Source organism: Pongo pygmaeus, chromosome 13 (genome assembly GCF_028885625.2).
Source record: "Pongo pygmaeus isolate AG05252 chromosome 13, NHGRI_mPonPyg2-v2.0_pri, whole genome shotgun sequence".
Lineage (NCBI taxonomy): Eukaryota > Metazoa > Chordata > Mammalia > Primates > Hominidae > Pongo > Pongo pygmaeus.
The window spans coordinates 38,648,586-38,662,696 of NC_072386.2; the positions used below are offsets into that span (position 1 = coordinate 38,648,586).

General features: G+C 42.2%; 1 protein-coding gene across 7 annotated transcripts in view; it reads right to left on the reverse strand.

The window, feature by feature from the left end:
* Positions 1-14,111, reverse strand: part of ADAMTSL1 (ADAMTS like 1) — a 443,802-nt gene that overhangs the window by 89,078 nt on the left and 340,613 nt on the right. For all 7 annotated transcript variants that reach the window (XM_063650521.1, XM_054500641.2, XM_063650519.1 and 4 more), the window contains 2 exons: positions 9,876-10,004; positions 656-835 (listed from right to left, as the gene is read on the reverse strand). In XM_063650521.1, the coding sequence (XP_063506591.1) occupies positions 656-835; positions 9,876-10,004 (309 nt within the window). The remainder of the gene's footprint in view (positions 1-655; positions 836-9,875; positions 10,005-14,111) is intronic.

Sequence of the window (14,111 nt, forward strand, 5' to 3'; positions counted from 1 at the left end):
GTATCCCTAGTCCAGGGGGCAAAAACGGTTATAGCTTGCAACATGGCTGAGTCCAGAACTGGGCAATAATCAGATGGTGGATGGTGTCTCAGCCATTGTTATTTTTAAGCACCCATTTTATACCAGGAGCCATGCCAGACTCTTTAATCAGGGGTTCTTATGTTTAGGGGTACACGTGGAGACTTTAGATGGACCAGACCATAAGCTTCCTGGAATTATATGAAAAATATTACATGTATGAATTTTTCTAGAAGGAGGAATCCATAGTTTTTATCTGATTCTCAAAGAAGTCCTTAATGCAGGAAGAGTTAAGGATAATTGTTCTAATTAGGTTATCTCTGTTTGAGATACCTGTTCTCCCTTTGCAATCCTCCTGTCTGGAGTCTCCACATAGAGACCAGTATCTAAGGCTTAGCGGAGTGAAGTAACTTGCCCAATGCCAGGCAGTTAGTAAATGGAAGAGCCAAGGTTCAAGCTCTTGTTTGGGCTCAAAGTTCGTGTTCTATCGAAAGGCCCTAAACTGGCAAGAAGTGAAGGGATACCAATTTTACCTTTTATGTCCTTAATTAGATTAGGGCACAAAGGAGGTAGAGGATGGGTTAGATAGTCACTTCCAATAGGGTGCAGCAGAGGCAGCCAGCTTTGAAGTGTTTACCTAGGATCAGCAGCTGGGTGCTCTCAGTCAGCTCTCCATGAAGATTGGCCGCCCTGCAGGAGTACAGGCCCTGATCCGAGGATGACACGTTTGTGAGCAGCAAGGAGCCTTCATGCAGATGGTGGGGGGAGCCCAGTTTGCTTTTATTCCTGAACCAAGTGACTTCAGCTTCAGGCACTCCTAGGAAGAAAAAAAAAAAAAAAACCACTCATCAGTCAAACACATTCAGGTGAGCCCAGAGGCATTTATAGCTTCTTGAATCCCCCTTCCCTGGGGCTGCTCTACAGGGACATCTTCTACCAGGCTTTGGCCAGACTAAATAATGCCCAGAGCCTGGTAGGATAAGGATATAGACTTCAGGGTGACCAAAGAATCAGAATACATGTTGTTACAAGATAAACACCTCAGTTGTCTCCAGATCTTTTGCCTTTTAAACTTACAGTGATGAGGCAGGAAGAGGGAGGCCAGTACAAAGAGGAGGAAACAGGCAGCTGGCAGTGGGGGCTTGCCGAGGTGGAAGGAGAGTACCCAAATTCTTTGGAGAAAATGTGTTTGAAAAACATGAGAACCAAATGTATACACCAGTGAAGATGAAACTACATGAAATAAACATAATGTTGAGTAAGAGATGCCAGACACAAGAGTACATACTGTATAATTTCCTTTCCGTAAGTAAAAAAAAAAACAAAAAACCTCGTAACATTAATCTATGCTGTTAGTAGTCAGTGGAATGAATGGGGAGGGGTTGTGACTGAGAAATGGGACAAGGGGCTTGGCAACTGGCGATGCTCTGTGTCTTGACCTGGGGCTGGTCTGGTGGGGAGTGTTCACTTGGTACCTTTATGATACAGGTACTTTTCTGTATAGATATATTTTAATAAAAAGTGCAAAGCTATACAACGTTAAAATATATGTATGAACTAGACAAATGGAAGCTGCTAGATTGTTACTGGAGGTGACCCTCTATGTAGAAAACATGCTCGTATTTTTGGAAGCCTGCATATCTTCTCAGAGCAAGAGAACATGAAACGGTAGCATCAGTAGAACCACAGGAAAAGGACAAAAGGAAAGTGCTCAACTCTTTCCACAATCCAAGTTTATTTTCTGTGAGAGAGATGGGATGGGGAGATCATCTGCTGACCTGGGATGGGCTCTCTCTTTGGAAGCCAGGATCTGTGCTCTAGGGACCCTGTGAATTCCTCAGGAAGTTTCCTTGTGGTTGACATGCTGGAAAACAGGCCCTGGGAGTTTAGGATGAGCCTTCCTAGATGCTGTTTTAGGAGGATCCTATAGGAGGCTGGGCTCTGGGTATGTTGAGAGACTGAAAGTCTGTGGCACGGATTCACAGGTCTCTAGGGAGCAGAAAGCACCCTCCCCTACACAACTCAGCCTGCTGACCCAGCTCACACAGTTTATTTATAGAACTCACTGGCATATATCCAGGGCATGCTTAAAATGTAAAGTCCTGACCGGGCATGGTGGCTCATGCCTGTAATCCCAGCACTTTGGGAGGCCGAGGCAGACAGATCACAAGGTCAGGAGTTTGAGATCAGTCTGACCAACATGGTGAAACCCTGTCTCTACTAAAAATACAAAAATTAGCCAGGCATGGTGGTGGGCACCTGTAATCCCAGCTACTCAGGAGGCTGAGGCCAGAAGAATCACTTGAACTTGGGAGGCAGAGGTTGCAGTGAGCCGAGATCACCTCACTGCACTCCAGCCTGGGCAAGACTCTGTCTCAAAAAAAAAAAAAAAAAGTGTCAAGTCCCGGGAAATGGGGTCAAAGCCAAGAATGGCCAAGGAGCCAGACCTTTAGTCTGGTGGTCTAGTGTCTTCCCTGAGCTGGGGCTGGGTTTTGCCTTTGGGGCAAGGGCAGTTTGCCCTTAATGGCTAGCCTTCTGTTGAGAATGCAGAGTCTTCAAGGAGTTGCCTGTGTATCTGTTACGTGTCCTTGAAATTGGCTAGAGAAAGAGAGGCTACTGAAAGTGGGTGGAGACTAGGATACCACAGCGTTGTCACATCAGAGAGAGGCACACACTAATCTGGCTCTAACAGTAGGATACTTGATGCTCAAGTGCATAAGAGGGGCCAGGTTGGCATCATCTCTAAAGATACCTGGAGAAAAGACACAGGTGAGGGGTGGAATAGCTGATTTTTCATTGCAGCACCACTAGGGAGAGCAAGAGCATCATGATGCCTGTCCATGCCAGCTTGGACTTTGGACCCTGAGCTTAGTTTTTTCCCCATTAAAAAAAAAAATCCATTTAGGAGAAAGCCTCAGAAGTAAGTTGAAGAAATGCACTCTTAGCTATTTTCTCCTGAAAGAACAAGGAAAAATGAGTTCCTGCAAACCCTTTTCTTTTCCTTTCTTCTTTTCCTTCCCCTTCCTTCCCCTTCCTTCCCCTTCATTTCTTCCTTCCCCTTCCTTCCCTCCTTCCTTCCTTCCCTTCCTTCCTTCCTTTCTTTTCTTATTGAGATGGAGTCTTGCTCTGTCACCTAGGCTGGAGTGCAGTGGCTTGATCTCGGCTCACAGCAGCCTCTGCCTCCTGGGTTCCAGCGATTCTCCTGTCTCAGCCTCCCAAGTTAGCTGGAATTACAGGCGTGCACCACCATGCCTGGCTAATTTTTGTATTTTTAGTGGAGACAGGGTTTGCCATGTTGGCCAGGCTGGTCTCGAACTCCTGACCTCAGAAGATCCACCTGCCTTGGCCTTCCAAAGTGTTGGGATTGCAGGCACGAGCCACCATGCCGGCCCTGCAAACCATTTTCTGCCGTTATTCATCCTCTTGCCCTCACATTGCTCACATGCAGAACTTACTGCCTGCATCTTCCTTTGAGGAGGGCTGTGGGCAGCAAACACAAAGACTCAGGGGGAGAGAAAATGAGAGTGAGAGTGACAGAGGGGAGGAGGGAGGGTGGAACAGAGGGAGAAGCAGAGAACCCAGGGATGGAGACAGACCTGGGAGCTATTTCTCACTCCCCCAGGAATTGCTTGCAAGCTTCTTCCATTCCCTTGATGTCTGTCTATCTCATGCCGCTCTAAAATTGTGCTTGTTTGAGAGGACAGGACTGGATATAAACCAAAAGGGCTGAATTCCTCTGGTGACAGCAGGGGGCTTCATGGGAGAAATGGAAATGTTCAGAATAGCAGGGTGGAGGAAGAAACCTCCAGTTTCTGTAAACCTGGAACCATGGATGTGACAGCGGTCCCAAGGGAAGAGAAATTGAGTGGGAATCATTCTTTAATCTACTGGCAAACCTCTCTCAGATTCATTCAAGCACAGATCTGCATTATGAGTTTGCCGATGTCGGTATTGTTGCTGGTGCCACATTTTGAGGACTTCCTGCCTGGAACTGTGGGCCTTAGGTGGAGAATGATATTACGAAGACACCTTGGAGTGACAGCCAGTCCTTCCATAACTGGCTCTGACACTACGCATGTAGAATGAGGAAATAGAAAACAATAATTGAGGTGTTATAAACTTTTTTTTTCTTTTTCTCTCAGGAGATGACAATGATGCTTTAAAAAACTTCACCAGCCCTTGAATGTTCCACAGAGTCCCTTGAAAAGGTAGTGATACACATGCCTAATACTGATGTTCAGAATACCTCAACATCGGAGTGTACTGAGCCATGCAAACGTATCCTGTGTTAAAGGGAGAAATAACATTGAACATTTGCTATAAGCTGAACATTTTATAAACACAATCACTTATTTTTCACAATGATCCTGTGAAGCAGGTACTACTTAATAACTCCATTTTATGAGAAAAAGGGTCTCATAGAGATTAAGAAATCTGCCTAAGGTCACATTTGTTTGGATGCCTGAACAATTACATCATTACATCGGAACAGAGTTTCTGTTCCCCTCTGTTCCCTACCCTACAGCCAATCAGTAACCCACCAGTGCCAGGGTGGGGATTCAAACTGAGATACCTTTAATGCCAACAGTCCCCATCTTAACAAGTGTACACCGCCTGCCATTATACTAGCCTGACTCTTGAGAGAAAATCTGAACTGCTGCTTTACTATTTCTGAACTGTCAAACGCTTAATTCCTTTCTACTTTCAGAATTAATGTTTCTGCTGTGGTTGTAAAACCAAGGTGTTGTCAGGAGAGAGGTTCCAGAATCCATGTGTTCTGGTTTTTTAGCTCTTTCTTGTTGAGAAGCTTGGTCAGGTTGCGGGAGATGATCTTTTCTAGCCTGCTGTAGTGTGACAGCAAATGCCACAAAAAGAAACACCTGAAAATGACAGAAAATATGCTCTACCACAGAACAAAATCCAAAAGCTGTGTTGTTGTGGACCAGCTACTTGGATAGGCTCCACATGCTAACCTCCCTGGTATTATTTGTATCTTAAAACAGGGAAGGAAAAGAACCCATGTTTGCATTTTCCCCTGTGGTATATCTTTTCAACAGCACCATGCTCTCCCTGCTGCTTGAAGGGATCAGTAAAAGAGCTTAGTCATAATGGGTGGTAACTTGATATGATTACAAGGTCCAGTGCCTTTGATGTCCACAGAGCTGCCAGGTAGGGTGATGCTATAATATTCTTTTTAAAAAAATCCCAGACAGGGTATTCTTGTTAACTGGATCCCTTATTATATTTGGAAGGCTGCCTGCACCATGGCAGTGTGTCAACATCTCAAGGTGGGGTGTCTACTCAAAGGTGCACCTTTACATGGGAAATTCTAGAAGCTTCCTAGGAGGTGTGGAGGTAGAGTGACTTAGGGAAAGAAAAGAGAAAGGATACAGTAACTCAACTGTCAGTATTGTCAATTATTCTAAAAAACCATGGCAGTCTGGAAAGAAGGTTTCCAGCCTTCCACATTTCTCCATACTGACTGTGGCAGACAATGATAGCTGTTCATGAAACCAGTTTCCCTCTTTTTCCTGAGTACCCAGTGAGTCTACTTTCCCCAGCATCCTTTGTAGTTGTGCGTGGCCATGTGACTAAAGGAATGTGAAAAGTCTTAATGTATGCTTCTTCCAGGTGTGGCCCTTAAAAGCCTTCTCAACCAACCCCCATATTCTGTTTTCCTCTCTCCTGGTTGATAGGATAGAGGTAACCCCTAGGGAGACCTTGGAATGCATGTGTTCCAGTTGTCAGACCCACCAGTACCCTATGACCCTGAATGACACCGTGGGGGCAGATCCTCTCCAGATGACCAGGTGTACTCTTTGGGCTCTTAGGTAAGCAAAAATAAACCTTCTATTGTATTTGAGCCATTATACATTTGGGGGTCTACTTGATACCAGAGTCTAATCTATCCTAATACACCACCCATCACTGACTCTTGAACTATTTCTGCATCCTTAGTCCTGCTAATTTTATCTCCTAAGTAAGTCCTTCAAATACTTCTTTTGCTTTTAGGAGAAAAACCTAAACTGTACCATAATCTATGAGAACATGTAAGATCTAGCCCCTGCCTACCCACACCTCCTCAGCCTCATATGCTACTTTCTTCTCTGCTCTTGATATTATAGCCACACCACCAGCCAGGTTTTACTTCTTTAAATGCAGCACACTCTTTCTACCTCAGGCCCTTTGCACATTCTGTTCCCATTTACTGAAACACTGCTTCTTCCCCTGATCCTTTATCGCCGACTCAGTTTTCTGACCTCTTCAGAGAACAAATAGAAAACAAGCATGGGAATGACACAGTGAATTAGGTCACTTTTCAAAAAAAGGCTATCATACTCATTGCCTAATGCTGTTGATGCTTCAGGATTGGGAAGAATGCGAGGCTGCATTTTATAAGATGAAAGCACATGTATGCAAAAAGTTGTTTAATGAAAAATTGCTAACAATTCAAACATGTGAGTCAGTCTAGGTAAATTACATAATATTCTTAACATGGGCTATTATATAGCCATTAAAATTACGCTTATGACACAGACAAATGTTTATTACTGAGAGGAAATAAAGCAGGCTAAAAGGGAATCATTAAGGAAATATAATAAAACGTCAGCTGTGGTTGAGTTTGGACAGAACGACTTTGAACAAGCTGTTTTCTTTCCTTTTTGGCCTCTTAAATTTTTCTGTGTTTTCTAAAATTTCTTTAATACTCTAATATTTTATAATAAGAAAACAACAACTGTATCTATATATCACATTGTACTATCATTACGTATTTCATAATTTTTCTCCTTCCCAGACTGTGAGCTTCCTGAAAATTGTATCTTGTTTATCTGTGGCTCCTTGGATTAGGAGAAATCTGATCTAACCTGGATTAAATACTCCATAAAAAACTGCTAAATGAATAACACGAATGAATTTGACATAAAATACTGCTTTAAGCAGGCCCTGATGGAGTCCCACTTCCCTGTCTATTACGAGAGTGTGGGTTGCAAATTCTCAAGCTAGAGTATTAGCTACTGGCAGTGTTATTGGTGCTTAGAGAATCCCACCTAACCAATCAGGAGGTCACTAACTGCCTGACTAGGAATGGGATAGAGATGACCAAGAGTAAGGAAAGAGCCTTAAGAGCCACTTATAGCAGCAAAGTAAAAGTAATCCTCTGCCATTTGGCATTTAGCATTATAGCTGTCAGTATTTTAACTGGAGACTAAGCTCACAGATGATTTCCTTGTCCAGCACATTCACTGTGCAATTATAAGCAGGCTGTTTCCCACCTACTTTGAATGAGTATCTTGTTTAACAAAAGGAATAAGGACAAATATACAAATATTTATTTTAGTTAATCAGCATTAATACAGACGGTTTTATGGGTAAAAACAAAAATAAAGACTGCAATGTCATAGCCAGGGAAAACTAGGTATATCAGGTTCTCACTATAAGGTTATCAAGTGAGCCTCTGAATGAACTCCCAGAGAGAGGGCCCTAGGCAGCACGATAGAGTGGCCAAAGCTCGTTTTAATGTCTTAGGCTCCCCAACGTAAATACTTCCTCAATCAGATTCTGGTTCTCTCAATCTCCTTTAAATGCCCCTTTCCTTGTTTTGCTGCACTTTCCTCCCCTAATTTTTTTTTTTTTTGAGACAGAGTCTTGCTCTATTGCCCAGGCTGGAGTGCAGTGGTTCGATCTCGGCTCACTGCAACCTCTGCTTCCTGGGTTCAAGTGACTCTCATGCCTCAGCCTCCTGAGTAGCTGTGATTACAGGCACTTGCCACCATGCCTGGCTAATTTTTGTATTTTTAGTAGAGATAGGGTTTCACCATGTTGGCCAGGCTGGTCTCAAACTCCTGACCTCAGGTGATCCACCCACCTTGGCCCCCCAAAGTGCTGTGATTACAGGTGTGAGTCCCTGTGCCCGGCCCCTCCCCTATTCTTTTACTCCTACCAGTTCCACCTCTCAAGAAGATACACAACGTGGTCCATCATATCACCAGTGTTTCATCGCCAAGGCATGTGTCCATAGTGATCAGGTGTGTGTTGAGGGGTGACGGTTCTGCAGAAAGGGCTCTACTGGCACCACCATTAATCCCTGCACAGAGGGGTAGCTCATTCATGCCAATCCCTGTCAGGGGTTTTGTCTTACTCCCTATCTAGGAGTACAGGGGCTGAAGGCACTTGGTTCTAGATTTCACTGATGAGGCTGGAAGGGAAGCATCACAAAGGCCATGAGAAGCTTTACAAAGGCAAAGCTAATGCACATTTACAAAGATAGATTTATATTTCAGATATTCTATTTTTTTTTTTTTTTTTTGAGATAAGGTCTCGCTCTGTCACCCAGGCTGGAGTGCTGTGGCCTCCCATGGCTCTCTGCAGCCTTGAACTCTGGGCTCAAACGATCCTCCCATCTCAGCTTCCCTCAGCTGAGACTACAGGCATGCGCCACCACACCTGGCTAATTTTTGTATTTTTTTGTAGAGACAAGGTTTTGCCATGTTGCCTAGGCTGGTCTTCAACTCCAGGGCTCAAGTAATCCGCCCACCTCAGCTTCCCAAAGTGCTGAGATTACAGGTGTGAGCCACCAGGTCTGGCCATATTTCAGATATCCTAAAGCTATCAGAATATTTCGGAGAAAATCAGACTTGGCTATTATTTGGAAACAGTAAGTCCTAGGTTAAGATATTCCTCCTACTTACTCTAAAATGGGTTTTCTGGTCTTATAAGTAACAAATTGAGGTAAACCTTCATATGATGAAGATCTAAGATGAAGAAACCACCAAAGCATGGGGTGCCACTGCCTGTCTACTCTGCAGACAGGGTATGATCGGGGAACCTGGGTTTGGTGTGGCCATGCCACTGTGGGGTATATCTGATGAGGACAGCAATCAGAAGACTAGTTGCCTAATGGCAAAAGAACCATTCATTTCTTCATCCCATTGTGGCAGTGAAACCCCTAGGGTACACATCACAAATGAGTGGTCTACAGGAAGGGAAAAATAGTAGCTGGGCCTCATTCTGCTATATGTAGGTGTTTTCTGTCTTTTAATTGAAGGTAAATATTTTTATACAGAGCATATTACCACCCCCTATTGCCTGCTACTCCCTGCTTCCCTGTGCCTTCCTGGTCCCTGTTGGCCTCTGAGTTTGCAAGGCCCACCTGAGGGTAATGCCTGTATCAGAACTCCACTGGAGTTCTCTAATAACTCCTGCCCACTTCAGATTCAAGCAAGCTCCAGGCTGCTGTTGGTCTTACCTCTTGCCATCTTTCTCATGTCCATCCAGTCCTTACCTTCCCATCTCCATTGCCCTGAGTTCAGGCCTCCATGACTTCTCCTCTAAACTACAGTGGTGGGTCTTACCTGGCCTTTCTGTCCTAGTATTTCCCTTCTTCAATCCATTCTCTTCAATCTGGCAGCTTTGTTTTTTGGAAGCATGGCTCTTTAACGTCACTTCCCACCTGCACTTCTGCACTCTGGGCTCCACCCAGACTAAAGCTCACACTGTTCTCTCTACAGCCTAGAGGATTTTCTACTTCCATGAATTTATCACTCTCCTTTGTCCACTTGGAACTCCTTGCCCCCATCTTTGCATGTTCACATTCTATCTGTATGGAAGGCTAAGATTAAAGAAAAACACACACATAAAGAGATCAATTTTACCCATCTGTCCCAGTCAGAATTAATCTTTCCTCCTCTAAATTTCTGTAGCACTTTCTACTTTCAGAGCGACTGAGGTTCATGCCTTGGCTTTCCTACTAGCACTATATCCCTGAGAATAGAATTTGTGTCTAATTTGTCTTTGTATCCCCAACCTAGCACAGGGCTCCATTAACATGTGAACAAATACATACATGAATTTCTCACCTGCAACCTGGCAGTTAATTGTCACATTCACTCCCTGCACTGTTTTGATGGTGCTTCCTATATCGACTGTGACTGCAGGCTTCTCCGTGTTGATCACGGTCATTCGTGATGTTTTCACTAGTGGCTTTCCTGAAGATAAGAAAGAATATGAGATGTTACTTGGTGGTGACTGTGGAAATTGGGGCATTCCTTTGAAATATGGGCTAATCACCAATGCATGGCTGGTCTACCCAGACTTTTGCCACTAACTATGTTTTCTCTTGAAAAATTGCAAGTGCACAGTATAAAAGCATCTACCTACCTACCTACCTACCGTAGTGTGGTCAGTAAAAGACCAAGGGTTGAAGAGTTTGAAGATAGAGCATGTTATACAAATTGAGATGATTTATGCATTCTAACCATTAAATTAATAAATAACCCTCGACATCATGTTTTACAGGGCCTTTTTTTAAAATTAAGTTTTTTCGCTTTAAGATAATTGTAGATTCACATGCAGTTATAAGAAGTAATAGAGAGTGCTGGGTGCAGTGGCTCATGCCTGTAGTCCCAGCATTTTGGGAGGCTGAGGTGGGTGGATCACTTGAGGCCAGGAGTTTGAGACTAGCCTGGCCAACATGGTAAAACCCTGTCTCTAATAAAAATACAAAAATCAACCGGGTGTGGTGGCATGCACCTGTAATCCCAGCTACTTAGGAGGCTGAGGCATGAGAATCGCTTGAACCTGGAAGGTGGAAGTTGCAATGAGCCGAGATCACACCACTGCATTCCAGCCTGGGTGACAGGGCGAGACTCTGTCTCAAAAAAGAAATGATACAGAAAGACAAATACTGCATTATCTCACTTATACGTAGAATCTAAAGAAGTTGATCTCATAGAAGTCGAGAGTAGCATAGTGGTTACCAGAGACTGGGGAAGGGAGTGGGGAGAGGAAGATAGCGAGAGATTCGTCAAGAGGCACAAAGTTATAGTTACATAGGAGGAATAAGTTCTGGTATTATATTTCACAGTAGGGTGACTATGTGTATATTTCAAAATATCTAGGAGAAAGGATTTTGAATGTCCTGACCACAAAGAAATGACAAATGTAAGAAGTGATGGATATGCTAAATACCCTAATTTGATTTTTATACAATGTATACATGTATCCAAAAAAATCACACTGTTCCCCATAAATATGTACAATTATTATGTGTCAATGAAAAAATATTGAAAAGCATGATCCGTAAAAAGAAAAGTTTGTCTTTCTGTGCCTGGCTTATTTCACTTAACATAATAACCTCCGGGTTCATCCATGTTGCTGCAAATAACAGGATTTCTTTTTTTTTTCTCTCTTTTTTTTTTTTTGAGACAGGGTTGGTCTTGTTTTGGCATCCAGGCTGGAGGGCAGTGGCATGATGTTGGCTCACTGCAGCCTCTGCCTCCCAAGCTCAAGTGATCCTTCCACCTAAGCCTCCTGGGGAGCTGAAACTACAGGTGTATACCATCACACCTGGATAGAATTTTTTTGTATTTTATTTTATTTTTTTTATAGATACAGGGTTTCCCAGTGTTGCCCAGGCTAGTTTCAAACTCCTGGGCTCAAGCGATCCACCCACCTCAGCCTCTCAAAGTGCTGAGATTACAGGCATGAGCCACCACGCCTGGCCTCATTTTTTTTTTTTTTTAATGGTGGAAAAGTATTCCACTGTACATATATACCATATTTTCTTTATCCATTCATCTTTTGATGGATGCTTAGGTTGATTCTATATCCTGGATATTGTGAATAGTGCTGCAGTAAATACTGGAGTGCAGATATCGCTTTGATTACTGTTTTCATTTCCTTTGCATATATACCCAGGAGTAGGATTGCTGGATCATATGGTAGTTCTAGTTTTAATTTTTTGAGGAACATCTAAGCTGTTTTCCATAATGGCTATACTAATTTACATTCCCATTAACAATGTATAAGAATTCCCTCTTCTCCACATCTGTGCCAGTATTTGCTATTTTTTGTCTTTTTGATAGTACCCATTCCAATAGAGGTAAGGTGATATCACATTTTGGTTTTGGTTTACATTTCTCTGAAGATTAGTGATGTTGAGCATTTTTTCATATGCCTGTTGGCCATTTGTATGTATTCTTTTGAGAAATGTCTATTCAGGTCTTTTGCCCTTATTAATTAACTAATTAAGTTAGGGGCACACATGCAGCATTGTTACATAGGTAACCTTGTGTCATGGGGGTTTGTTATACAGATTATTTCATCAGCCAGGTATTAAACCTAGTACTCGATAGTTATTTTTTCTGATCCTCTCCCTCCTCCTGCCCTCCACCAGGCCCTAGCGTCTGTTGTTTCCCTCTGTGTGTCCATGTGTTCTCATCATTTAGCTCCCAGTTATAGGTGAGAACATGCAGTATTTGGTTTTCTGTTCCTGCGTTAGTTTGCTAAGGGTAATGGCCTCCAGCTCCATCCATGTTCCTAGAAAGAATTTGATCTTGTTCTTTTTTATCTTTTGTCCATTTTTGAAAATTATTTTTTGTTGTTGTTGAGTTGTTGGAGTTCCTTACATATTCTGAATATTAATCCCTTGTCAGATAAAGAGTTTGCAAATATTTTATCTCATTCTGTAGATTGTCTTTTTATTCTGTTGATTGTTTCCTTTGCTGTGCAGAAGCTTTTCAGTTTGATGTAACCAACCAGGACACAAAAACAAAAAGGAAGCTACAGGCTAAGATCCCTGAAGAACATGTATATAAAAATCCTTAAAAATATACTAGCAAACCAAATTCAACAGCACATTGAAAAGATTGTTCACCATGATGAAGTTTCATCCTACAGACACAACGATGGTTCAACATATGCAAATCAATAAATGTGATATATCACATGAACAGAATGAAGGACAAAAACTATATGCTCAACTTCACTAATCTTCAGGGAAATCCAAACCAAAACCACAATGAGGTATCATCTCACCCCAGTTAGAATGGCTACTATAAGAAAGATAATAGATGTAGAAAAAGCGTTTGACAAAATTCAACATCCATTCATGATAAAAACTCATAACAAATTAGGTTGAGAAGGCTTCAGGAATATAAAGGCCATATATGACAAATCCACAGCTAATATAATACTGAATGGGGAATAAATGAAATTTTTTCCTCTAAGATCTGGAACCAGACAAGAATATCCATGTTCACCACTTTTCTTCAACATAGTACTGCAAGTCTTAGCCAAACCAATTAGTTAAGAGAACCATATAAAGGGCATTAAAATTGGAAAGGAAAAAGTTAAACTGTCCTTGTTTGCAGAGGGCATGATCTCATATACAGAAAACCCTACAACTTTACTAAAAAATTGTTAGAACAAACAAATTCAGTAAAGTTGCAGGATTCAAAATCAACAAACAAAAATCTGTAGTGTTTTTATATACTAATAGTAAACTACCTGAAAATAATCAAGGAAATAATCCCATTTACAATAGCTACAAAAAACCCCTTAGGAACAAATTTAACCAAGGAGGTGAAATATGTCTACACCGAAAACTATAAAACATTGGTGAAAGAAATTGAAAAGGACACAAATAAATGTAAAGATATCCCATGCTCATGGATTGGAAGGATTAATATTGTTGAAATGTCCATACTGTACAAAGCAATTTACAGATTCAGTGCAATCCCTGTGAAAATACCAATGACACTCTTCACAAAAATAGAAAGAACAATCTTAAAATTTGTCTATAACCATAAAATACCCCAAATAGCCAAAGAAACCCTGAGCAAAAAGTACAAAGTTGGGGGCCAGATGTGGTGGCTCATGCCTGTAATCCCAGCACTTTGGGAGGCTGAGGCAGCGGATCATGTGGTCAAGAGACTGAGACCATTGTGGCTAACATGGTGAAACCCCATCTCTACTAAAAATACAAAAATTAGCTGGGCGTGGTGGCACAGCCTGTAGTCCCAGCTACTTGGGAGGCTGAGGCAGGAGAATCACTTGAACCCGAGAGGCAGAGGTTGCAGTAAGCTGAGATTGTGCCACTGCACTCCAGCCTGGTGACAGAGTGAGACTCCATCTCAAAAAAAAAAAAAAAAAATTACATAGCTGGAAGCATCACACCACCTAATTTTAAAATATACTATAAAGCTACAGTAATCCAAACAGCATGGTATTGCCATGAAAATAGACACATAAACCCATAGAACAGAATAGAGAACACAGAAATGAATCCACATACTTACAGCCAACTCATTTTC